Here is a 27,698-nt window from a genome sequence, read left to right as displayed (position 1 = left end):
AAAGCATACAGTCCCAACAGCAACTGTATGTGTTGCTAGATATATTAGTCACTATCCCACTGAATTCTCCAAGGACTAAACTAAAATCGGGCACGGTGTGGTGACTTGAAGAGGTATGGCCCTCATAGATTCATGTGATTGAATGCTTGGCCCACAGGGAGAGGCACCATTAGGGGTGTGGCCTCGCTGGAGTAGGCGTGACCTTATTGGAGGACGGGTATCACTATGGGGGGAGGGCTCTGAGGTCTCATTTGCTCAAGCAACTTTTATATAAAATTAAAATGGCATTTAATTTTATATAACATTAAAATATTCAACATAGATAATCACAAACAGATAACCACACACATATAATGGAGAGGTAGTTTCTTTAAGATATAATTGACATCTCTGATTTCCTTATTCTAGTCCCTTTTTGTATCTCCCTCACTTTCAGCCAAAGAGCTGGTTGGGGACTCTTTCACTGATGGTCAGACTCAAGCCTCAGTTCCCCAAACTCTGAATACTCTGGGTTGACTTTAAATATCATACATACAGGCTGGAAAGATGTCCCAGAGTTTAAAAGCACTGGCTGCTCTTACAGAGGTCCTGAGTTCAAATCCCACAACCATCTGTAATAGGATCTAATGCCCTTCTCTAGCATGAATAAAACAAAAGTAATTTAAAATATGTACACATTTTTTGTTATTTTGTTTTTAAAATACAATTATTATTTTTTTAAATACTTATTTATTTATTATGCATACAATATTCTGTCCAGACCTCATTACAGATGGTTGTCAGCCACCATGTGGTTGCTAGGAATTGAACTCAGGACCTTTGGAAGAGCAGGAAATGCTCTTAACCGCTGAGCCATCTCTCCAGCCCCCACAATTATTATTTTTTAAGATTTATTTATTAATTATGTATACAGCATCTGCCTGCATGTATCCCTGCAGGCCAGAAGAGGGCACCAGACCTTATTACAGATGGTTGTGAGCCACTATGTGGTTGCTGGGAATTGAACTCAGGATCTCTGGAAGAACAGTCAGTGCTCTTAACCTCTGACCCATCTCTCAGCCCTGTTTGTTTTTTGAGACAGGGTTTCTCTATGTAGCAGTTCTGACTGTCCTGGAACTCGCTTGGCAGACCAGGCTGACCTCAAACTTGCTGAGATACACCTGCCTTTGCCTCCAAAGTGCTGGGATTAAAGGCATGAGTCACCACTACCCAGCTATAATTTTATATATGTAGGTGTTTTGCTTGTTCTTAATGTGAAGTAAACTACAGGATACAGCATCAGCGCTTGAGATACTTCAGCTATGTTATGAGAATGAATAATGGCAGATACCCAAACATAGCACTGCTTGGAGGAGTGCCCAGGATAAGACGAAAAGGAAGGTCCAAAAAATGCTGGATAGACAGCATAAAGTAAGACATGGAACCTCGGGTATGACAATAACACAGCATCTAAGGACTGTCCAGGATAGGAACAACTGGACATCCATCATAAACGGCTGCCCATGCATGCTTAAGCATTGCTGGGGCATAAATGATGATGATGATGATGATGATGATGATAATGATGATGAGTGACTTTTGTGCATGTGTGTGTGTGTGTGTGTGTGTGTGTGTGTGTTCCATGGACATGCAGTTCCCAAAAGTGCCAGGAGAGGGCCGTGGATCTCCAAGAACTGGATATAGATACAGTTGCAAACAACCACGTGGGTGTTGGGAATCAAAACTTGGTCCTTACAGAGTGTTGTCATTCAAACATGACAGTCTTTAGACAACCTTTTCAAGTTTTAATTAGGCCGTCTGTATCACACACAGGGTATATCATAAAGCCATGGATTCCATGAACATTCCTCAGTGTGTTAGGAATTGAATCTCTAATTAGATACAATGATCTGAGGATGTCTGATTGGTTTAGTACACTGCTCTATGAGTCCCTAGATATGCTATGGTGCTGGTAGACTGTGTTGTGGATAGTGAAAGGCAGATTTCTCCTTAGGGAAGGAAGAAATGACAGACAACAGGAATGGGCTACAAGGAACATATGATCTTAGACTAGTCTCCAGTTTATCTGATGAACTCATGGGACATGTATTCACATATGTATGCACACAGAGAGTTTATAAATCATATATACATATGTAATGCATTCATGCATGTAGTAATAAGGGCGGCGCCCCAGCACCCCGGCTGCCTGGCTAGTTTATGCCCGAAATAACAACACACAAACTGTATTCATTTAATCACTGCTTGGCCCATTTCTATCTAGTCTCTTCTAGGCTAATTCTCACATATTAATTTAGCCCATTTCTAATATTCTATGTAGCACAGCTAGGTGCGCTTACCAGGAAGATTCTAGCCTATGTCCATCCTGGGTCGGAGCTTCATCGCGTGTGTCTGCCCAGGAGCCAGGAGCATGGCGTCTCTCTGAGCTGTGGAATACTCAGAGACTATTTGCAATTTTAAAAGACATTGATCTTGAAATTTAACCATCATTTTACTTTCACAGGATCCCCCAGAAAGAACGTCGCCCCCATGACAGCTGGAAGTAATTCTAGAGGATGACGTCCCCTCTCCCAGTAAAGTTTGCTCTTGGGTTTAGGGACATCGTTTAGGGGTTGATTATAATTAGTATATGATTGAGGGTTGGGGGAGGAATTTTATAAGCTCAGGGATCATTTTGAAAAAAAAAAAAGAGGGATGATGGGATAATAGATTTGTAATTGTGAGTTACTGTTTTTAGACAAATATATTGGTATAGATTCTTGTATATTGACACAAAGTTAAATTATATTGACTATTATATGCATGCATGTTTCTACCTCTGTTTAAAACATTTTTTTATGTATTGACATATATTGTATTGATATATATTGTATATATTTACCATATTGCAGTGTACATTTCTACCTCTGATTAAGATACTTATCTATTATTTGTGTATTGATATATATTTACCTACTGCAATGTATATTTGTACATTGTTTATATTTGGAGGTCATTGTCCCCATTTGTTTCACAGTCGTTTATTTTCTTAGTCTTTAAGTTAGATAGATATTGAGAATTATATAGATTAATAGTCATCTAAGTTTGTCATTTATAAGAGACTAATCAGGTTCTTTAGATATATAGAGATTATACTCAGTATAGATAGATAATCTTCAACTTCTTCAAAGAGCTGTAGAAAATGGCCTTTAATCTAACTCAGAGTTTTGTGGTAGTGAGACACAATTGCTCCTGGCAACACCACTCTATTCCCGAGAGAATGTTGAGCACCAAAGACACTCCACCTGGAGCCTTTCTTTTTGGCAAAACTGGCCTTTGGGCAAAGAAATGCCCATACCTCAACGACTGACAAAGATACAGAGCGTGCATCAATGGATAAAACAGGACTGTCATATCCTGCCAAGACAGGGTAAGATAGTTTTGAAAAGTTGCTTGCCTTAGAAAATGGTATGTCAGTTATGTTAGGCCTTAGCCAAAGTTGGTTGCTTCAACGCTGCTAATGTGACTTTGGGTGATTGCCCAGGTAGCTAGTTGTCTCTGTGATTTGTTGTATGTTTTGGAAGTTGTTTTACTGAACTTCCTAATTACCCAGGTAACATTATTTCTCTTCTCAGATCTTCGATGGGGTTGAAGACTATATAAATGTAGTTACTTTCTCTCATGACCTGGCCAAGTTATTTATTATACAAGACCAAGCTAGTTAGGATAGGATATTTGTACTTATTGTATATAATTTCATAGTAGGTTTAGAACTCTCTTATTTAAACAAAAGTGGGAGGTGTTGCGGGACGTCCTTCCACTCCTCCAGCCTATAGCTGCTGAGATACCATCCCATTGGGGCGTGGTCTCTCTCCCTTTAAAAAAGCAGCCACTTCCCTCTCCTCTCTCTCTTCACTTCCTGCTCCACTGGCGACTAGACTCCCTTCCTGGTTGCGTAGAGGGCTGTGCCATGGGACAGTGATCTGTAAGTTTTTTCCCTTTTAAATAAATACCACCCTATTAATCATAATTCCAAACTGGTGTGGCATTGTTTGTGACTTACACCTTCACATGCATGCATACATACATACATATACACACACATATATACACATAATATTAGACATAAATATATAGCCTGTCCCCTGATGCGGCCTCGGAATGGTAAGGTTTCTAACAGCAATATTTATACCTAGGACATACTATATAAATATGAGTGTCAATACAAGAGCCATAGATTCTTGGAGAAATGGTTTATTCTAGAACTGGACAGGGAAAATGCAAAGATTGGAGTACTTTAACAAATTGGAGAAGACTAAAGAGACATTGGTGACTAAATGTGGAATGCAAGGTAGGATTCTGGACTAGATCCTGGCACTTGGATGCTGTGACCCTCCCATCAGAACCTGACAGTCCACATCAGACAACAAAATACCCAAAGCACACTCCGCAAAACCCTCCAGGTCATCAAACAGAAAGTCTGAGAAAGTGTCCCAACAGAGAGCAGGCTAAGAAAATCAGGCAGCTAAGCATACTGTGAAGTCTTGATTCCGGAGCAGAAGGTGATGTCACTTAAAAACTGGGGAAGCGGGGCTGGAGAGATGGTTTTATGAAGAAAAATGCTTGCCATCCCCCACGCCCCACATGCTGGAAAGAACTGACTCCTGAGAGTTCACATATACACACACACACACGAGGAGGCACATGTATTTGTGAGTCAGTAAGATTAGTGTATTCATCTAGCCTGTTTGAGGCCCTGGGATCCATCCTCCCAGCACTACAAATACCAAACCCTAAATAAAGCAAAACAAGTGTATAATTTCAGCTGCATTTTAATAAATAAGACTGCCTGAAGATCTGAGTAAAACAGCCCCACTGGTCAGCCTTACAGACCAGCTAATGGTAACACACATCATTAATCTCAGTAGCCAAACCAGTTGCCTCAGAAACTGGGCTGTGCATGCCTTTAATGACAGTGGTGTACACCTTTAATCCCAGCCCTAGAGAGCAATATACACTGGGGGAAGACAACTCACACACGGAGTCTCCTGAGAGTCCAGGAGGCAGGCCTGCCATTTCAGACTGAGGTCGAGGTAAGGTAAGTCTGGCTGTATGCTTTTCAGATCTTCAGGTTGAACTCTAATTTCTGACCCTGAGCTTTTATTAATCGTACTTCAAACAAGGAAAAAAAAAAGTAGGGGCATATGTACTGTAGTAATTTAAACAGTAGAGGCCAGCCTGGGATTTCTTCACTCAGAGGTTCCCTACCTATCTCTACTAGGAGGTCCTGAGCTTGGTACTCACCACTGAGAGTGGGGGCCAAATAGGGCAAACTAGGGTATATTGGAATCAATTCTGTTTTATTTTATTTTTGTTTTCAGATAGATACATAGATACATAGAGATAGATAGATAGATAGATAGATAGAGATAGAGAGATAGGTAGGTAGGTAGTCTGTGTGGTGTGTGTATGTGTGTGCAGATGCTCTTTTGCAAACCAAAGGTCAAAGTAGAATGTATTTCCTCAATCGAACTTTACCTGACTTTACCTATTTTGGGTAGAGTAGCTAGCCCAGTGAACCATGGGATTTCCATGTCTCTGCCCCCTGCTGAGGTCGCAGACGTGTGCCACTGTGCCCAGCTTTTTATATCAGTGTTGGGGATCCAAACTCAGATCTTTATACTTGTGCCGCAGGCTCTTCACCCACTGACCTCACACCCTAGCTCTCTTCTCTATTTTCCTGTAAATCTAAACCATATGTGGTGTGTGTGTGTGTGTGTGTGTGTGTGTGTGTGTGTGTGTGTTTGGAGGGATGGAACCCTGAGCCTCAAATGTGCTATAGAAGTATCTTAGCTAGGGTTTCTACTGTTGTGAAGAGACACTCTTATTCCTAAAATAATGGGGTTCCCCCCGCCCGGCAGGCTCACGGAGCAGCGGCAAGCTCTGGCGGGTCCCCAGCGGTGCCGGGCGCCAGCTCCAGAGTCCAGGCACCCGAGCAGTGACAAAGTTCCCATCAGCGGGGAGCCACGCGGCGGAATTCCCAATGCAGCGGGGCGCATGTGAGCAGACCCATGAACACAGAAAGTAGCCATAAAAGCATTTTTTGAAGGGGAGAAAGGGAGAGAGGAAGAGACAGAGAGAGAGAGAGAGAGAGAGAGAGATGGCTGGCGGAGGTCAGAGGTAAAAAAGGAGTGGGTGTGGCTAGGGCAGGGACCGAAAGAATAACAGACACCACGACCGTGCAACTATTATCACCGAAAACATTTCATTGGGGGTGGGGCTGTCTTACAGTTTCGGAGTTTCTGTCCATTATCATCATGGTGGGGAGCATGGCAGTGTGCAGGGAGACGTGGTGCTGGAGAACGGGGGAGGCAGAGGCAGGCAGATCTCTGTGAGTTCAAGGCCAACCCGGTCTACAGAGCTAGTTCCAGGACACCCAGGGCTACACAGAGAAAATCTGTCTCCGAAAACCAACCAACCAACCAACCAACAAAACAAACAAATAAATAAAATTCAGGGGCTAGAAAAGATGGCTTAGCAATACTGCATACTGTTCACAGGAGCACATTCTATCCCAGCACTTACAACAGGTCGCTCAGTGACCTGTAACCCCAGCTCCAGGGAGTGTTGATTGATACCTTTGACCTCCACTGGCACCTGCATTCATGTGCACATACACCCTTGATCCTGACACACACATACATAATTTTAAAAAAATCAATCATAGGCACTGGAGGCATGTCTCTGATTAAGAGCACTGGCATCTTCCAGAGGAGTCAGGTTTGGCTCCCAGGACCCACATTGCAGCTAACAACTATCTGTAAACCATACTAAGCAGAAAATTCCAGGAAGAAACAAATTATGGGGGGCTAGAGAGATAGCTCAGAGGTTAAAAGCATTGGCTGCTCTTCCAGAGGTCATGAGTTCAACTCCCAGCAACCACATCATGGTGCCTCACAACCATCTGTAATGAGATCTGTTGCCCTCTTCTGGCCTGCAGGCATACATGCAGACAGAACACTATATATAATAAATAAAATAAATTAAAAAAAAGAAACAAATTATGTGTTTTAAAATCTATTCTGAGGTCATACAAAATGTGTGCCATCTCCCGGGGAGCTGGGAAAGACTCTCAGAGCCACTCAGCCAGAGACACAGCAACGCAACAGAACGCTATGTGAGACGGTGGTGGTTTGAACAGGGACTTGTGCTATGCTGAGTTTACTCTCTGCTTTGTGCTCGTGGTTCAAGTGGGCCTTTAGCTTCCTTCTCCCGTGTCATTTCTTTGGCCCCAAATCGGGGGCTCCAACCTTCTGGAACCCTGTGCCCAAATGAGCTCTTTCTTCCCTAAGTAGCCTTGGTCATGGTGTGTTATCATAGCAATAAAAAGCAACCAATGGGCCGGGCGGTGGTGGCGCACGCCTTTAATCCCAGCACTCGGGAGGCAGAGGCAGGCGGATCTCTGTGAGTTCGAGACCAGCCTGGTCTACAAGAGCTAGTTCCAGGACAGGCTCCAAAACCACAGAGAAACTCTGTCTCGAAAAACCAAAAAAAAAAAAAAAGCAACCAATGCAGGCCTTCTGGTGGGGCACTGGGATAGGAAAAGGACATTTGTCGAGAACTGAGAAAATCTTGGGCTGATGTGAGGGCCCAGGGTAGTTGGTAATGCTTACGCCTATAATCCTAGCACTCAGGAGGCAGAAGGAAGGAAAGGTAAAGGCCAATTTGGGCTGCATAGCAAGACCCTGCCTTTAGGAGAAGAGGGTTCTTCTAAACTCAGTGGCAGAGACCACACCTAACATCCTGCCATGAGTCCTTACCACCACCCAAAGAAGAAAACAGTCTAATAACAATAACAAAGAACTTTGCAATAAATATGACCTTAAAAGGAAGGCAGAAAGAGCCTGAGGTTAGGTTCAGTGTGCACAGCGGGACTCCCGCTTCCTCCCTGTCCTGAAAAAAAAAAGTCATTTTATTTAGTTTTATTTCAAACTTTAGCAAGTTGATCCTTCCCCCCCCCCTCCCGTTTTGTTTTGGTTTAAATGATTCTTGCATTCTAGACGTTAAAATCCAGAATTTCAGTGATAATCCTGGTGAATCATTTATTCAACAAGTATGTGTCAATTGGGTGTGGTAGGGGCACACCTGCAATCCCAGCACTCACAAGGCAGAGGCAGGAGGATTACCATAGGTTTCAGGCCAGATAGGTCTACATAGTGAGACCTGTCTCAAAACCAAGGAAACAAACATCCCGTACCCCACGTGGCACTGGGGACACAGGCCTTTCCAAAACACAGCGGTCCGCTGTCCTTAAAGCCCTCAGAGCACTGACAGCTTTTAGGTTCAAATGGGGGAAATACGAGGGGTAAATTGAAAAACAAGAAAGCAAAAGCAAAGGACTGCTCCTGGATATGGTGGAAAAGAAAGTTCGTTATAGACTGAAGGGAGCGCAAAGCCAGAATCAGAGACGTCTGGGAGAGTCCCGGAGTGTCATTGACCCTGAACCGTGTGAGGAGACGGGGGAAGAGAAGGGAACTCTGTGCAGCAGCCAGGAGCCCAAAGGTACAAAAGGGCGGGTAACCAAAATGTCTGGATTATAATAGGGAAGAACCTCTGGGGAAAGGGCAGCCCAATCTTAGGACACAGAGTTCAGGGTAGAGGGCGGAGTAAGCCAGCCACACTCGGTAACAAGCAGGGAGGGACTGAAGGAGGCTGGAAGAACCTGGAGGCCAGGTCCCTTTGATATGTTAAATAGGCACCTCGGGCTTTTGTCTGGGGTTTGAAACTTAACAATAGGGTCCCAACTAGTGATAGTGTAGATCAGCATTTGCTTACGAGAAACCCCAAGCTCTGTTCCCAGCTTCACAAAGCAACCAGCTGCCGGTCAAGCACTGCCTGTCTGCCCCGGCAGGCCTCTCTGCCTCGCTCGGTAGCATTCCTCTGCACCTAGCTGCTCTCCAACTGGACAGACTTTCAGCTCCTTGGGGTTACCCTGTTGTCTACTGGCCCAGCGCCTTCACACATGCCACGCAGATGCCTTTCCTCTCCGTACTCCTGGTGTAATTGCTGATGGGTATAGAAATTCCACAAACACCTATTGAACAGATGGTAAACAGGGTAGGGTCTGTAGTCTTGGCCAGTGCAGATCTAAACTAGGTGCTGTCTCCTAAAGGAGATAGAGTCAGCTGCTGTCTCCCAGTTTCCTGTCTCCCAGCTTCCAGCCCTAAGCCAGATAACAGGTTTTCTGACACCCTCAATTCGTGGTTCACCCCTCGCGATAATGAGCATGTACCTCCATTGCTAATTATTACTTTAGATGTGAAAGGTAAGCAAGCTGAGGTGTCCTTCCTGTTGCTAGTGAAAATGGCTGCCCCTAAACTCGTGGTGCCTGACTTCGCTTTCCTACTGCCCCCTGAATGCCTCTAAAACTTAGCAACGGCTCTGGATTGCACTGGACTTGCGCTTGCCCTGTTAACTTCGTCCTGTGTCCTTGATGACCACACACTTGCCCGGATGTAAGGCAGGAACATGGGCACCCAGACCTGGACAGCACATATTTGCTGGTGGACTCTGTGGTGAGGCCAAGTGCTTCACTTGAAAAAGAAGAAATAGAAGCCAAAACATGGAGAACTGGCTGGTGTCTGTGATCCCAGCACTCTGGAGATGAAGACAGGAGGATTCAAGCTCAGAGGCTCCTTAAGCTACCTGGGGAATTCTAGGTCAAAATGGGATACATAAGATCATATCTTTCGCTGGCAGTAGTGGTACATGCTCTTAATCCTAGCACTTCGGGAGGCAGAAGCAAGGGGATCTCTGTGAGTTGGAGGCAAGCCTGGTTTACAAGAGCTAGTTCCAGGACAGGCTCCAAATCTACAGAGAAACCCTGTCTCGAAAAACAAAGAAAAAGGTAGAAAGTGCTCACTGATCTGTGAATGAACGCAGTACTCCACTCTCAGGTTCCTGCACTTTGGAGTTCCTGTACTGGGGTTTTGGGGTGCAGTGACAGTCCCAACATTTCGAAGACAGGGCTTATGGGTAAGTCTGAAGGGATAAGAGGAGTCTCCCGATTGCGGGTCCTGGCAGGGTGCCGGGCTTGTAACTGGAAAAGATTTTCTCACAGCGGTCTTGTGTGCACGTGCATGAAGTGCGGATGAGGGTCCTACCCTACAGAGACGGAAGATTCCTCCCCTACTGGGACCGAGATGGCCTTGTGCAGGGCAGGCGGCCGAGACTTTGGGTTTACAGAGCTGGGGTGGTGCTAGTTTACGACATAGGCATCCCCAAAGCCCTGGGAAGCCTTGCAAAATCTAAGTTGTCTAGGAGACTGGGATGGGAGTAAAGAGGCCCCTTCTTTTAAAGACTTACATTCGTTCATTCATTTTCTTGTTTGTTTTCAGATTTGTTTGTTTCATTTTATGAGTGTTGACCTGCCTGTGTCTGGAAACTGGAATTACAGACCCTTGTGAAGCACCCTGGGGTTCTGGGAACCTAACCTGGGCCCTCTGAAAGAGCTGTACGTGATCTTAACCAGGGAACCAACTCTCCAGACATAGTCTCACCATTTAGCCCAGACAGGCCCAGAATTCATTATGTAACTAAGGCTAGTTTTAAGCTTTCTGGGAAAACATTGAGCGAAGGTGCAGGCCTTTGATCCCAGTGCTGGAGAGGCAGAGGCAGGAGGATTCCTATGAGTGCAGGGCCGGTCTGATTTACATAGTGAGTTACAGGCCATCCAGGACTACATGAGACCCTGTTTTAAAAACAAATAAAACAACAACAAAACCCCCCAAAAATCTTGATTACAACTTCAGATGTCATGCCTGGCTTAATGTCATAATCAGTTCAGAAATCATGCCGGGCGGTGGTGGCGCATGCCTTTAAGCCCAGCACTCAGGAGGCAGAGGCAGGTGGATCTCTGTGAGTTTGAGGCCAGCCTGGTCTACAAGAGCTAGTTCCAGGGCAGGAACCAAAAGCTACGGAGAAGCCCTGTCTCGAAAATAAAAAAAAAAAAAAAAAAAGAAATCATATGTACTATTGTATCATAACCCCAAAGATAATTTAGAATTTCAGCTTACTGATTTTAATTTTTAGTTATTCCTGGCTTAAGAGGTCTGTGACAAGAGGCTCCCATGACCACGTTATCCTCTCTCCAGGTTCATGCTATAATTTGATTTCTAACAAAATCTAGTGCTGTAATTAGGGATATTTCTTATCTGACCAGGTTTTTGGTAGAGCGAGGAAGTACAGTTGATATATTTGTCCTCAACAACATTTTCCTTGTTTTGGCTATGCTGAGGATGGAACCCAGGGCCTTGCTGGCAAATGCTGTACATGGAACTCTACTCCCAGATCACCAACCTCTTCTTGGTGGTGGGAGTGTCGTGTTCACTGGTCAGTGCCAAGCAAAGTGACAGACCCTGAGGGCAGAGAAGGGAGCCAGGCAGGAATGGCAAGGGATCCTGTCCCTGGTGGGTAGAAACAGACTCTGACTTTTGGGAAAGTTTCCTTGTTCATCTTTACAGCAGTGGGGTTCAGCTGCGGGGAGGAAATCATGATCCACAAAGCCATGTGGGGTTCTGGCCCCTTCTTTTTACCTCATTTTCCAGGCCAGAACCCTTCCAATCCTCCCTGTAAACTCCAACACTCCTAGAAGCCAGGGTAAGAGATGATAACCGCTACAGAAGATCAGAATGGTAATGCTATTGCTAAAGACCAATTTATGGCCTAAATTTCCTGACCAAATTTGACCCTTTGATGTATGTAGCTTCCCTCTTCTACATGAGCTTAGGGTCTTGATAGAAGGTAAACAAAAGGCCCTTCATTTCTCAGCCCAAGGGTGTCCTTCTGCTGTGCTTTGGTCTTGGTCTGGACATCTCAGTTTCTTCTTTCTGTACCTACCATACTCTCTGCACTCTCTGGACTGCATCTTAAGTCAGAACAGTGAGTGTGATGGAGGAAGTTCAACAACTGGCAGAGTGACAATAAAGAATGGGAGGGACGGTGGTCCTGCCTTAAGTACTGCAAAGCCAGGAGGCAACACCTCGTCTCCCCATCCTGTTTGGGAGGCTCTGCTACAAGCTCCATGTATTTATTGCACATGCTCTGTCTGTCTCTCCCCTCTCTCCCAGAATACCACATCAAACAATGGAAGATGTCCAAATGGCTGCTAAGTATACTCCCAACCTATCAACATCCATTTGGCAATGACAGTTTCTTACCTACTGATAGGTAGGTAAGTAGAGAACAAAGCATTGAGGACAGGAAGGTGAGCCAGACAGGAGGGAAAGCTGGCTGAAATTAGAACCACTTTATTAGTAACCAGAGAAGCAATTAAGAAGACAATGAGATAATAAGCAGTTTGGGAGTAGTTAATGTTCATAATTCAGAAACCTCAAGTTTAGGAATGTATCCTTAAAAATGAGATAAATGTGTGGGGATATTTTAAAATCGCTGATATAACAGAAAATTCTGGTCCTGGATTGATTATTAAGCTATGGAACACCTCTAAGCAGGAATGCATGTAGTTTAAGGAGCATCTAACTTCATGATATCCTCAGTCTTTCACCAAACCCCAGCTCATCCTGACCACATCTCAGCCTGTGACACGCCTGGCCCTGGAGAGTCTTTTCTAAGGGGATTTGGATGGCAGAGGTGTTTTGTGTATGGCGGAGGAAGGGAGAAAAGTACCTATTGCCAGATCTGTGGGAGGAGCTGCATGCTTCCTGCGGTTTGCGTGGGGCTGGCTCCGCTAGGCATGCAGAACACTTGAGTAACCTGACAGTGACATACAACCCACATATCCCTACCTGCCTCTGCCTCCTGCGGGCTGGGATTAAAGAGCCATTGTGCGCTGCTAGAAGGGATGGTTTCTGGGCTCTGGAATATGAAGATTGCCTTGTTGGATGGACAGGGTGACGGTTAAAAAGGTCAAGATTGCACAGAGGGGGACTATCAGTCAGAGAGAAGACATAGAGGCAGGGTGAAGACCAAGATGGATATCCTTCTAGAATGCAAAATTCACTGGTCCGTGTCCAGGGTGGATAAAGGTACTGAATGTGGGGCTGGGAGGGAAAGTGGAGACCGTCATCAGGCTGCCACTGAGATGCAATGTTGAGGGGCATGGTTTAGGAGCACACATATGTGGCAAAGGAGAGGAAGAACAACAGAGAAGAGTGACATATTTTGCTTCTATGGTGCTCTAAAGGAGGTCTGTGCCTCTTTCTTGAGAGATCTCTCATACACACACACACACACACCCCACAAGGTAAGTTTGATTTGTGTCTGGGAAGAACACTAGTTTTCAGTTTTGGCTAAGGGTCCTTAGGTAAGTCAGTTTGTGGCCGTAGCCTTTATTGCTTGCTTGTGATACGTTAACTAACAGAACTCCCCCAGCTGAATATTCTTGGTCTTCATTTTGTCTTACGGGGAACAGCGCTGTGCAGGAAGCAAGTAATTTGTCCTAGGTCTCAGGAGTAAATGTAAAGCCAGGATTTCTCTAGAGGCCTTATTATGCTGACATTAATACTGGCATTTTCCTGTGTCTTTGGTAGAACGCAAGAAGGAACTTGACATTTGCAAAGTAAGTACTCATTAAATTACTAATTTTAAAATTACTATTATTATATTCTTTTGAGTCGCCCCAAGTTTTTGTCTGGAGTAGTCATCATTTGGACAAATCCTTTGGATAAAAAAAAAAAAACAAACAAAAAACCCTTCAGTGAGGGGGCTGAAACTTGTTGCAGCCCGAGCCTTAAAGGGGCGGGCTAGAGGGGCAGGACCAGGACGAAGAGGGCGGGACCTGGCGGGGAGACGCGGGGCGAAGCACGGTTGCGCATGCTCGGTGTGGAGGCCCCCCCCCCCCCCTGCTGCCACGGCTGCCACCGCCCACTCCGGACTTAGAGCGAGCTGCAGGCGGCAGTCAAGGGGAGAAGGGCCCGGCTGGGCTAGCGCACGGCCATGGCCCCGTGGCTGCAGCTCTGTTCCTTCTTCTTCACTGTCAACGCCTGCCTCAACGGCTCGCAGCTGGCAGTGGCTGCGGGCGGCTCGGGCCGCGCGAGGGGCGCCGACACCTGTGGCTGGAGGGTAAGGCGAGGGTTTCTTCGGGCTCCGAGTTACCTGGGGGCGCTCGGCGGGCACAGGTGCTCGCGGGCAGGCGAGCTGGAACCGGCGGATCTCCCGACGCCGGATCTGCGGTCAATGGGGCTCCCAGCTCCTCCAGCCCATCCCGCGTCTCGGACCCCGGGCGCGCGTCCGCCGGTCCCGCTCTGGTTGAAAGAGGCCGCCGACCCCTGGCTTTGTGTTGCTAATGAGGCGCGGCCGCTGGCTGGGGTCCGACTCCCGAGGGCGGGTGGCTGGGCGGCGGGGCGGGGGCCTTGCGCCCCACCCTTTGTTCCCGGCCCTCTGCCCCTGGGCTACGCGTCCAGGACTGGGATCTTCCGGGCTGTCGCGGAACGGGTGCGCTTCGGAGCTGGTGGTTCGTGCCCTGGACCTCTTGTCTGTAGCTCTGCAAGGGCTTAGGGCATCCAGGGAAGGGAACCTGGAGTGCTAGGGAACGATGCATCTCCTTTCTCGCCATCGCTTTGTTCAGGCAGCTCGTCACCCTACTCCTTCCTAACTTTCTGAGAGTCTGACTGCCTTTCAGCCTTTCGTTTGGCTAACGGTCTCATGATGCCACCACTACCACTCAACGCGCCGCAGCTTGAGTTGAGGATGTTTTTATAGCCAAAGGTCATCTCCGCCAGGTGCCCCAGACCTGAAACTGGTGGCGCCCAGACTTTTTCTGTGTACTTGGAAGCCCTCTCCCCAGAGCGGGTGTTCCTTTCCTGTGTAGTGGGGTCCCCTGGTTTGTGGACCTTGAGCCTTCCACAGAGAAGAGGGCGCTGCAAGTCTGGCCACTCACACCTTCAACCCTATTGTGAGAACACAGGCTTTGCCCTCAGGCAGCCAGGAGAGCATCTCGAGTGCCCGGTCTGTTTTCTTACCTAGAAAACAGAAGGGATGAGGATGTTGTTGCTGATTTCCACGGGGCTCAGGGTGTCTTGGGGAAGTTTGCGTAGACCAAGGTTGTCTTAGCCTCAATACAGACAAGACCCAGGACAGGACACCTCTTAGGGTCACTTAGCTCACTTGCTTCACATTTAAAGAGAATCACGGTTCAGAAAAAAAGAGAAGAACAGGCAGCGATGGTCAACGATTCCCACTCTTTTCCTCTTAGGGAACGCTGTTACCCTTTGGGTAAACCCTCAGGGTTTCTTACTGTGTTTCCATTGCAGTAAAATATCCCTGCTAGTTTTAACAGATTCCAAATTTCTTTAAGGTGCTCTCATTTATCAATTCTTTTAAGATTTTAGATCTAGATTGGTCTTGGCAGTTGCTGTAGTGCCTAGAATACCTGCTACTTGTAAAGTTTTAACAGTTGATGTATAATTGTCTCTGAACGATAACCCCCCTCCCATGTGAGCCCATCACTGTCTCCCACATTCCTGGCCTCCTGGAATTGATCTCAACAGCTCCTGCCTTGGTGCCTACTACCATCCTTCGCCTTCCTGGATGAACATGGAAGCTTCTGGGTCATATCCCAGAGTCCAGCCTCTTTCTCATGGCTCCTCTCTTCTGTGATTGCCTGCTTGGTACCTGTGAGATTAGGCCTGGCTTCCTCACCCTGCTGCCTGCACAGCACTGTTTTCTGCCCCCTCCCCTCTGTTGTCCAGCTTCTAACTCCTTTCACAGGCCAGGGTGTGCTTTCCATCACGACTGTTTTCTGCCCTGAGAGCCTGCTTGGTGACACTGACACCTCTTCAGAGAAATCTCCCGGAATGCTCTGCCCTGTGCTTTACTTTCTCATTCAGGTCCCTTACTCTTTGGTGCTTGCCAGTTCCGTGTGGTTAATTTCTTCAAAGCCTGGTGCCCTACAAATCTTGGTTGAGGACATGTAGACCCTGCAATCTTTCTGCAAAATCCTACATTAAACAATTTGAAGAATCGGGATACCTGAGCCTAGTGCTTGTGATCCCAGCTACTCAGGTGGCTGAGGCTCAGGAACAAAAGTTTTGGGCTTCAGAATGAGTTTCAGTTCAGGACTAGCCTGGCCAACTCAGAGAGACCCCCGTCTCAAAAAAAGAAGAAAGAAAGAAGGAAGGGAGGAAGGAAGAAAGGCCGGTGGGGGTGATACAGCTCAGCAGTAGAACATGTGTGTGGCATGTCTGCGGTCTGGGTTCACCTCCAGTGGAGGTAGGCAAGGAGATCTCCGCACCAGGCTTCCATGTGCTGTGTGTGTCCCGTCTGCAGCAGGCCTTTGCACAGTGTGCCTGACTGCAGCCACGTTTAAAGCTTGGGAAAATATTGCTCCTTTTTAGTGTCTTCTCCCAGCTCTATCATGGCTTCCTGCAGTAAGCCCTCCTTGTCCCTCCTTCAGTAATTAAGATGTCCCAGAGGTTACTTTGTCCTGGGGTTCTAGTAGGCGCTAGTGTTCAGAATCTTGGGTTTTCGAGTCACATCTGTCTGCCTCTTAACCAGGTCTGCTACTCAGCCTGTGGATGTTGGCCTTGACTCTGAGGTTACTTACAGTCTAGTTGGGCCTGTATAAATATCTAAGAATAAGCGTCAAGGCTGAGGCAGGAGGATGGATGACTGTGAGTCACTCTCCCACCCCCCAAGAAAGCAAAGAAAAGGCTGGGAGGGGGTGTGGGAAGTGTAGCTCATTGGTAGAGTGCTTGCCTAGCTTCCTACAGGGTCTGGGGTCATTCCCCATTGCTTGGAGGGTTAGGGGAAGGATAATGAATAAAGATGGGAGTGGTGGTGCCACAAGCCTTTCGCACCCAGAAGGTAATGGTAGACAGAGCTCTGTGAATTCAGGGCCAGCTTGGCCTGCATAGCGAGCTCCAGGCCAGCCGAGGATATATAGTAAACCTATATATCATATATATAATCTATATATCTACCTCAAACAAACAAAAATAAGAAGTAAATAGGGTAAATTATATGTGATTTGAAAGAAGTAAAGAGGGTGAACAAGTGATTTGAACCGCAGTGGGTATCATCCTGGGGTCTGAGCGTCACAACCTTGAGCCCTGAAGCCCTGAAGGCGGGGTGAACACTGGAGAACACGTGAGTGAATGCCCCGCTTAACCTCCATAGGGCATTTGGGCAGGAAACCCAGGCCCCTGTAGGACTGGATATTTCCCCAGGATTTAAAGGCGCTGCAGCAGGGAGAGCTGCTCTCACGCCCATGAGCTGGCCTGACTTAAGTGGTCAGGTTTCACAACCTCCCTATTACATGTGGGGTAATTAAGGGACTGATACCATCTTGAACACAGCTCAGTGTTTTAGAGATGAGTTGTGGGCACACTTCCTCAACTATCTGAAGAAAAAGAAAAGCTCAGTCTTTGCCAGGTAAGGATGTGCTTTGAATAATAAATATTGTTTTTTCAAAGGAGTTAGAGTCTGTAAAGCTTCCCCAGGGGCTGGCCCTGCACTGACACTGACTTGAAACCCTTAGTACTTTCCTTTGTTTCTTTCCTTTTGTTGGTTGTTTGAGAAAGGGTTCCTCTAGGTAACAGCCCTGGCTGTTCTGGAACTCACAGAGATCTGTCTGCCTCTGCCTCCCGAGTACAGGGATTAGCCACCACCGCCTGGCACTTTCTACTACTGCTTTTATTTTTTGATGTATGCGTTTCATTTAGTTGGTTTACCGGATTAGATTGTGCAGGTGTGTACTCAGGCAGAGGCCAGAGGATGTCAGGGGACCTGACACGTGTCTCTTACTGAACCTGCAGGTAGACAGGCAGCCAGCGAGCCGCAGGGATGCTCTGGTCTCTGCTCGCCTCAGCACCCACGGTGTTACAGGCACAGCCACGTAAGCATGGTTGCCCCCGTTTGACTTTATTTGGATAGTGAGGATTTGAACTCAGGTCCTCTTGCTTGTCCGGCAATTGCTTATGCCCACTGACGCATTTCCCTAGGCTCTGAGCTCTTTTTGATGGAGGCATTGTTCTGCTTGTGATGGGTACCGTTAACATGTCAATCCCTAGTGCTGAGAGATCCATTCTCACAAATTTCCTAGGTGCCATTCTGGTCTCCTTCCTGCCCTAAATGGCGTACATATTCCCTGGTCTATTGTGTCTGAACTACAACGTCTAAACCCCTTCCCCCAGAAGACTGTCTTTAGCAACTCGGAAACTGTGCTGGCACCATACAATGAAGGACAAGTTTCCCATTTAAGGCAAATATTCCATCTCCAAAGGTAGAAAGGAATAGGGTAGTATTGGGGGGGGGGGAGGTTTCCAGCTGGTTAAAATTTAGGCCCCTGATAAAAGTCCAATCCAAGAATTCCTCCTGGCTGAGAGCCCAGGCATGTTTATTTGATTCTGAACTGGATGCGTTTTCATTCACTTGCAGCTCATGACTCCGAAGTCCCGTATCTTCTTGTTCTGTGTCCTGTGGATCACAGCTCACACAGACGCTCCTGTGTCAATACAGAATTCTTAGGTTAAAATGATTTTAGTTTTGGGTTGACAGGGTTTTTTTTTCGGAGCTGTTTTTATGAAACGTACAATACTTTCTTCCGGACTGTTTTGTAGTTGGCTAGGAGCCTGCATGGCCTTAGCTTTCTTTCACGCTCTCCATCCCCACCCATCCCACCCTGAAGGCCTGAAGTTCCTGGACCATTGTGCTAGTTACCAACGCAGGGCCATGTGAGTTCTGCCTGGAGTATTATTATTTCTTCCCAAAGCTGGTTTTTCAAAGATATCTCCAGAAGCTTCTGGTATCTGAATTGGACACTTGCTAGAATGGAGACCAGAATGAGAGCGTGGTAGAGCCCAGGTGTTAGCATTTGAACGAGATCCTGGGGTAAGATGATTCTTCCGGTGAGTTCTCAGTGAGACACATTGCTTTGCTCCAAAATTAGGAGAGGAAGAGAAAATACTTTCTAAATATTTAAAAATCAGTCCTTTGGGCTTTAAGTTGTTTCCCTGGTCTTGGACAACAGTACCAGAAGGGAGGCTATTTGAAGAGTCTGGGAGCTAACTAGGCAGGGCATCCTGACTTGGGTGGGGTCCTATGGTCTAGGGTTAGAGAGGAGGCCTGGGAGAGACGGGCACTTGACACTTCCACCAGGTTCCTCTCCAGAACAGCTGGGTTTGTCTGGAAAACTGTCTGAGGAAGGAGCAGAGCAGGCTCCAAATCTGTCTCGGCAGTTAAGACCTAACAGCTTCCCCACGAAGGAAAGAACGGCTCAGGCCTTTTTCAGTCTGTATTTTAAGTTGAGTGCTTTTCATGCTTCATTTGGCTTAAAATGTGTTGGGTGGTTTTTGCGTTCAACCCCTTTTCCCCCTCATCTATTCCTGAACGTTTCACTCCGTGTGCCCAGCCCCCCTAGATGTCTGCCGCTGCTGGGCCCATCCCATCAACAATTTTATTGTCCTCTTTCACTCCCTTCTGCCTCTTGTGCCTGTCTGTGATGGATGGCTTTTCAGGCTTCTGGAAGCTGGGGCCCCCACAGGGGTGGGGGGGATGTGGGGGTGGGGTGGGCTCAGGTACACATGGCAGGTCACTGGGCTGTCCTGAAGTCAGACTTCTCTCTTGCTCGGCTGGTATCCGCACCTTTGCTAGTCTGCATCTTCCCTTCATGTGGCAGGCCACTGCCTTCTGCAAGTCTGGAGCTATCTCTGGTTTCAAGAGGCCAGACTTGCCCAGCCGGTGGGAGGCATTCTTTGTCCTTTAGGGCAGTGTTTATCTTTGGCCTTCGGGAAGTTCTGAATGGTCCTGACACAGGGTTCGCTGACTGAGGGCCTATGGCACATTGTCTCCTCAGGGCCCGCGCCTTTGAAGCTCCTCCTGGTGGGAAGTGAAGAGACTGTTTGCTCTGTTAAAATGCCTTGGTATTTCCTCTGTTTAACCACAGGCCACTTCCCCTCTGCTACTCTAAACCCGGCGGGGGCCACCAGCTGATTGAAAAGACACAAGCCCTGGAGTGATCGTATCCAATTGAAGCAAATAGTCTTTCTGCTGATTATAGCCAGGGCAAGTCTAGGAGTCTACTAGGTGGTTTCTTGTTTTTCTCAAAATTTAGTCAGTTGACATAATTCATGCTTAAAGTCCTGAATGCATAAATGGATCTTTTTAAAATGAGGGAAACCCAAATTAGGAATTAAAATTGGGGTGTGTTTTATCTACATAGGACAAGTTAAAGTGGGTCAATCAACAGACTTTCTTAATTGTGTTTAGGAAGGGCACAGTGTCTAGTCACAGATACCATAGTAGTCCTCAGCTACTGCGTGGCTTGCACGTGACCAGAAATCCATGGGAGAAGTTTGCAGCTTTAGTATCCTAGGGAGACACTCTAGTTCTTTTTCAAGCATTATCTTGAAGAAGGTTTAATTAATAACACAAGTCCAGAAACTAAAAATAGAACAATTTAAAAACTGTAATAAAGAGTGAAAATCAACTTTGGCTGCTAAAAAAAAATAATTGTAGTCACTCTGTAGCAGAGAGGACTGTTTTAACATTTACAACTCAATTGTTCAAAGTATCCATTGTAAAAGGCTTCCCTTTTCTTTAGTTCCTTGTTTGGAAATGTTGGGGGAAGGTGGATGTAGCTAATTACGGCTACAGCATTTAAAAGGGGGGGCTTAATAGGTACCATCTGTCTTCCACAAATCACAGAGTAGATGACAGGATGAAGATGTGATGTGAACACACTTGTAATTCTCTTCTGAAACGGAAGTTGGCCTATAAATTTTCTGACTCAGTCAATGTGTAAATGAAAACTACCTCAACCTGCATGTTTACAGTTTCCTTTATGGTGAGCCTAATGCTAAAGCGTTCTGTTGGCAGCCGGCTTTACCAGAGGAGCGGGAAGAGCAATAGGGGGTGATCTTTGCTGGAAGTTGAATATGGTAGAATCATGGTGTCCCATGGTCCCTTCTACATCTGCCCTCGTAGACATTAAACGTGATACTTTGCACTCAAGCTGCTACACTGCCGTTCCTAGAAAAGCCATGAAGTGTTGACTATCAGCTTTGAAAAGGGAATGGATGTTGGTAGGTAATTAAACATTGATTAAAATGTTTAAGTGGGTATTTACCTGTCCCATTAAACCAATCTCCAATGGACCCTTTGGAAATCATGAAGGATTAGTGTTTAAATACAGCTCCCACCCTCCCCCAGCTTAAAACTAGCAGAGGGTAGGGTGGTTCAGTAGTAGACGTGGGTTTGATGCTTAACACAAAAAAAGTTCTTTTTTTTTAAAACCTAAGAGTTTTCCCAAGGGTTCTGTTTTGTCCGTTTTGTTAGACATTCCCTGTGTTGGTTGGAAAGTGACCCTTTACATTGTTCTGGCTGTGGCCACAGACTTCTCTTCTGAGCTTGACTCTTGTGCTGAGGAGTGAGAGGCTTGATGGGCGGAGGGGGCCTTTGAGTGAAAGATGCATTTTCTTAGATGGGCCATATGGTTTAAAAACTTTGTCCCTGGGGTTTTATTCCATCCAGGTGATTTCTGGTTTCTCTCCTCCTGAACCGCACTTCCCCCACTTAATCTAAGGGAAGTGCCGTAGAATGCCGACCAAATGTGGGAGCCATGCTGGGGGACGGTTTATGGCCTCCTTCTGGGGTGTGCACATTTGCTCTGGGTGGGGCGCTCACACTCCTGGTTAGAATTTATAGTAACTGCTCACTATCCTGCGCTCACAAAGACTTCTTTGAAGGCAAGAGATTCTTTTTTTTTCTTTTTTTTTTTTTAAGCAGAGACTTAAAAACAAACAAACAAACAAAGCAGGCGTTATTATGTTGTACCAAAATGCCAGTTTCTTCTCTCAAAACAGTTACCCTCCAGGTGGGGAACAGAGGAGGAGTGGGGTCTTTTAGCAGGGCAGTATAGGGATGGGTTCTGAGCCTCTAGCATGGAGTCTTTGTCTGGCCTTCAAGCCTTCATCCTGCTAATTCCACACAGGGAAACAGGAACCCACCTCAGCTGCTCCTCAAACTGTGCTAACCATAGTAAAAGCAAGTGCCAGAGGCTCTACTTGCAGGCCACCTTGGGAAACTCAGATCTCTTTTGGTTCCTAGCAGCTTTGATTGACATCTTGCTTTGCCTCAGTTTCCCCAGGTTCAGAGGACACTTTCTGCAGCTTCTCTGAGTGTGTATTTTACCCGTGCTTACAAAGCCTTCATTATGAAGTCCTTACATCCTCCAGATTTAGCGAGAATGCAGCCCAAGACATGCTTGCAGTCGAGGCTAGCCTGTAACTTACTAAGTAGCCTAGGTTGTCTCAAAGTTCAAGCCTCCAGCCTCCTGAGTCCTGAGATTACCGGTATATACCACCAAGCCTGGCTTTCTCTGTTTATTTCCCTTCTCCATCTCTTCCTGCTGCTGGTACACATTAGATTTTCCTTCCGTATTTCCTGAGCGGCTGGGTGTTCTGTGGGATGTTAAAATAGGATGATAGGATGTCACCTTGCAAGTTGGTGTCTACTGTGGCCACTCTGAAGAAGCCACACCTCACTAAGTTAGTAAAAAAATCCCTCTGATGTTCTCTCTTAGTTAACTTGTGTTCTCTTGATATTGACTGATGATGTGGAATGAGGTGCCGAGTGTAGCAAAAGGATTCTCTTGATTTACCCATATTCATTCCACAAATTACAGCATTCCGGAAGGTTGGCATCCTGGACAAAGGCTGGGCTACAGACTAGGTCCTCCTCCTAACCAAGGGACGTCAGCAGGGGTTGTTGTTACAGGAGAATCAATCAATCTTGTAGTGCTTGGTGCTTTTGAGGAACACTAGGACCGGTCCTGGTTCCCTGCACTGAGGATGAGAAAAAATGTAAAACATGGCTGCCGAGCATCCGACTAAGTATTGTTGCTTTCAGGCCTTAGCAATGGCCCTTGCTCCGAATGAAAATGTTCTGTAAAGGAGATCCAGACCTCATTTTGTCACTATAGTCTGTGTTGTCCTCACCCCGTTTGTGAATGTGACTCTTTTTTTTCTTTTCTTTTTTGGTTACAAGGTGGCTGGCCCATCAGCATCAGAGGTGCTCCTTACCTTTTGGGCTGGGGATTTTCTGGCCAGCTGTGGTAATGAGTTTTTGTGGGCTTTGGTTTTCATGCCTCACTTCCCTGTGGGAGGAACTAGATATTTCTGATCTTACCTCTGCTCATATTCAGACCCAGCCAAGCAATCAGTGACTCCCCCGGCTTTTGTGGGAGACTGTGGGAAAAGTCCTGGTTGGCTGGCTATGAATTAATGAAATCCTTAGAAGGCTTCACTAAAGATAGCCCCTGTGGTTTGGAAAAAAAAAAAGAAAGAAAAAGAAAGAAAGAAAAAGGCATTGCCTTTTAATTTGAGAAAGAGGTCATGGAGTTTTACCAAAATTAAGTAGGGAAAAAAAAAAACCAAACCAACATCTGGTTGTGCTTGCCAAAGACGGCTTCAGGGTCTCAGGAGCTGTGGGTTCCCAGTGTGCACTGTGCTGTGGGACCCAGACCCCTCGGTGCAGCTCCGGCCACTCCGCCTCTCATTTCATTGTTAACCTCTTGGGTTTTGAAGTCATCAAGAGACGGGAATTCTTCTCCCCACATCTTCTCACTCGAGTGTATCTCCCATTCACTGAACTTCCTTCTTTTTTCTTAGTACACAGTTTTAAGTGCATAATTTTTCCAGTTGGCCAGGCCTAGGGTAATCCTTGCTTTTATCTTCTGTAAGAAGGATGGGTTAGGTAATGCAGGGAGTCTGGGTAGGAGGCGGGGAGGGGGGCTCTAAAGGGTCTCTAGGACATTTTAAAATTAGGAGGGATTCTGATAAGATAGAGAATGATAAATTGCTGGTGAGTTCTGGGGAAGGGGGAGGATTTGAAGGCAACCGATGACTTTGGGAAGCAGGAGCACTAGCTGGCATGGTACCTACCACACACCTGCACTCTGGAACTACGAAAGGCAGGCAGACAGATCGGAAGTTCAAGGCCAGTCTGGGCTACACAAAGAAATCTTGGCAACACCAAAACAAAACCAGAACAAAAAAACAAAAGCAGAAACAATATCTTAAGTGTCTGCTGTGCGTACCAGGTGAATGAGACGCCAATTTGGGTTTTTAAAAGTCTACAAGGATTTGAATTTTTGTCTGCATTAAATTAAAATTATTAAAGTAAAATTATTATTTCTCTGTGTAACAGCCCTGGCTGTCCTCGAACTTGCTTTGTAGACCAGACTGGCCTCGAACCAGATACCCTGCCTCTGCCTCGCGAGTGCTGGAATTAAAGGTGTGCCTTGCCACACTCAGTTTAAATTATTTTCCTTTTCAATGTTAATAACATTTGATAATCTGCAGACATCTTCTGCAGCCTGCTGCCCATGACCAGGGCTCCCATGTTTGTGTTCTTTCTCCTATGTTTGGTATTCTGAAATCAAGCCTGTAGGAAGGCGGGCAGAGAAGTGAAGTAAATGCTCGTTCGCTTGTTAGCGTGAAACAGTTCCTCCACCTGGTCCACACGGTCACCTGCCAAAAGCCTTGGATTTTAGATATCAACTGTTAATAGATACTTTTTCACCCTTAAGCAAAATTTGTTTGTTTGGAAATAGAAGTAGTTACATTTAGAGATCTTTCTAGTGGGAAATAAAGTTTGGTTTTCCATTGTCCTTTTCGTAAAAATGCAGTGTTTGGCCTCTCTTTTGGTTTTTTTGAGATGGGGTTTCTCTGAGTAATAGCTCTGAATGTTCCGGAATTCGTTTTGTAGATCAGGCTGGCCTTGAACTCACAGAGATCCGACTGCTTCTGCCTCTTGAATGCTGGGATTGTAGCATGTTCCACCACCGTCCATCTTGGGCTTCTCTTTACTTTATTGTATGTCTAGAGAAAGTGCAGGGTATCTTAGCTCTCTGGAGCAAACCCCCTCTTGGAGACTGAAGTCAGCTGCGCTCTCTGGAAGGTGGCAGCGCTCTTTCTCAAGAATGCTTTAGGCCTCTGCTGCTCACAGGCTTGTTGCCTTCAGTGACTGGGATGAATTTCTGTTGAGTACCTCTGTTTGGCTCTGGCACGGCTGACTGATTCCTTACACCAAAATCCAGCAGTTTCTCTGTGCTAAGAAAACACTGAACTTCATTTCCAGCAAACCCACCTAACTCAAAACGTGTGCTCACAGTCATTTCCCAGCCTTTAAGGTCTGTGATTGTTTGTTGCTTAAGTTTTAGAGTCTTTTCAGACAGTTTCTTTAGTTTAGCTTGAATTACTATCTCTTACCTAATTACATGGTTTTTCTTGCTTGTATTTGGCCCTCACAGACTTAAGGGCCAAGACCTGTAAAGTTAATATTGGTAATTTTTCAAAGGAAGTTAAAACGTCAAAAAGGGACAAGTTGTTATTCTTACAGGGTACCCGGGAAACGGCGGACAAAATCCCCATCTTTTATTCATAAGTCCAGGGGGACCGTGAGGGCACAGGCGAGCCTGTGTGCCTGGCATTTGTTCAGCTTTCGGGACTGGGCCTCCTCCCCTGCTGGCCATGAAATGTCTCACTGGGATGTAATAGTGGGACATTCAGCATCCAGAGAATGGACCTCAGAGGTGCAACTTTGCTTTTCACTTTCTTTTCTGGCACCAAGTCTGTGGTCTTCTCATCGGCCTGACAGTGAAAGGCCAGAAAGCAGCGGCTGTTCGGATGCTGGCAAAGGTGGAGTACAAGCCCAGTGCTGTGGCCTGGGGCTCCTGTGCCGGAACACACCAACACAAAGGCCATGTGAGGGGCACCTCGGGAGGGTGGCAACTTAGCTTGCCTTTGCTGGGTCTAGTTTGTTCTGGTCCCAGGAGAGAGAGTTTCTGTTTCCATGGCTACACTACTGCAAATTTGGTGGATCCAGAGTGCAGGGAGCTTTGATTTCAGAATGAACTGTTCCTGTGTAGAGGGAGGTGTTGAGGGCAGAGGGCTGAGGCCATGCAACTGCCTGGGCTCCACATTTTCTCTAAATGAAGGAAGCCCAGGCAGCATATGCTAAATCCAGACAGGAGTTGGATTCAGGCCAGCGGGGTTGTGACTGGGAGCCGCTGGGAGGGATTTCTGGAGATACTTTTTTTTTGTGGCAACCTGGTGGTGTTGGTGCTGAGGGGGTAGGGCCTTTATGCAGCTAAGCACCCATCCTAACAAGAAGGAGAATTATTGGGCAATGACCAGCATCTCATCTAGTGTTGGAGCTTTTCTGATTCACAGACCCTGGTGGCTCGGTAAATCCACACGTGGGGTGATTGCCACCAGACTCCCCCAGACATGGGAGTAAACTCTTGTGGTCCTCCCTGAAGATAGCCTCTGAATGCAACTACTATTTTACATGCAAAAGGCGATTTTCCCCTTGCCATAATTTGATCAAAGTGGCCTAACCTGCACCTCTGTTTTTGTTGCTCACGGATGGTCTGCGGATAACATTACATTTTTTCAGCATGAAACCCAACACTTCAAATCCCTAAAGCAGTCTCAAATTTATGGTTAATAAAAGCATTTATTGTACTGGATGTCATCTGTTATATCACTCTGGGGCTAGAAACTGGCAAGCACTGGACAGGAAATATTTTCATTTCAATCGCTTCAATCTTATGGTCTAGAGGCAAAGTGTCTGGTTTCAGGAAAGCCGCGCTGAATAGCAGGGCAGCGAACGCAGTTTTCGCTGATTAAGCAGGCATTCTGTCCCTCGCAAACAGTCTTCCCCTGGCTTCGTGGGCGAAACAAACACGTGATGCTAAACGATAGTACTCCCTCCCATTGCCCAGGGCCTTCGCTTTGGTCATCGTAGATTTTAGTGTTTTGCAGGAACCCTGAGCAGAGCAGGCACAAACCAGGGGAGAGAAGCTGCACTGTGTTAGGGCCTCACTGTCACTCCCTCCTCCCTTCCTCCCTCCCTCCCTCCCTCCCTCCCTCCCTCCCTCCCTCTCTTTCTTCCTTTCTTTTAAGGTAGGGTCACCCTATGAAGCTCTGGCTGACTTGGAACTCACCACGTTGATCATATATCATGCTGGGTTGAAACTTGTAGCAATTCCCCTGCCTGTGCTCCCTTCAGACTGCTAGGCTTGCAGGCCACGCCCCACCCGGAGCAGAGAAGGTGCTGACTCTTCTGAGTTCTCCTTTGAAAATGGTCGGTGCCTTGCCCTTGGGATCATGAAGTTTGGAGGAAAACATATATTTTCATTATTACTTTAAAGGACATCTGAAGTTTGGTTGGAATTTGAGGCCTGATCATCCACATCCAACAAGTGAGCCCTGGGGGTGAGGCGACTTCTAGGCAGATGTGGGGATGTTGTATCTAGGATCTTCCTGACTGCCCTGTGTCTTTAACTTGTTATATCTACCATTCCTCCCAGAGCAGCCTCAGAGGGAGGCCGCTAGACCATTGTCTCTAATGAGGTTCCCTGTTTTCCAGACGAGAATTCCTTGGCAAAAGAGCCAGGAAGGGATTAAGATGGGAGGGCAGGTGACTTGGCGAAGCCTCTGCAGGAAACAGAGCTCCAGAGTTTCCTGTCCCCAAGCAGTTGGGCTTGCTCTGTTTTCCAAGCATCCAACCTGAATGGGATTTCCCCCTGACACCCCCCCCCCCCCCACCAGATACAGTTTCTCTGTCCTGGAACTCGAACTCTCTCTGTAGACACCAGACTGGCCTTGAACTCACAGGTCCACCTGCCTCTGCCTCCTAAGTGCTGGGATTGAAAGCGTGTGCAGCCACCACCAGGCCTGAGTGGGGACTTCTGC

General features: G+C 46.6%; 1 protein-coding gene across 2 annotated transcripts in view; it reads left to right on the top strand.

Annotated features, from left to right (window-relative positions):
• Positions 1 to 13,882: 13,882 nt before the first annotated feature.
• The window catches only part of Il17rd (interleukin 17 receptor D), a 64,924-nt gene continuing 51,108 nt past the window's right edge, over positions 13,883 to 27,698 (top strand). For both annotated transcript variants that reach the window (XM_041662797.1, XM_041662796.1), the window contains exon 1: positions 13,883 to 14,061. In XM_041662797.1, the coding sequence (XP_041518731.1) occupies positions 13,936 to 14,061 (126 nt within the window). In that variant the 5' untranslated portion in view covers positions 13,883 to 13,935. The remainder of the gene's footprint in view (positions 14,062 to 27,698) is intronic.

The sequence above is a fragment of the Microtus oregoni genome, unplaced genomic scaffold (genome assembly GCF_018167655.1).
Source record: "Microtus oregoni isolate MIOR12 unplaced genomic scaffold, Mior012 000013F_ref0000133, whole genome shotgun sequence".
In the NCBI taxonomy this organism is placed as follows: domain Eukaryota; kingdom Metazoa; phylum Chordata; class Mammalia; order Rodentia; family Cricetidae; genus Microtus; species Microtus oregoni.
Note: the sequence above shows the minus strand (reverse complement) of the source record. Positions and strands in the feature narration are given on the sequence as shown.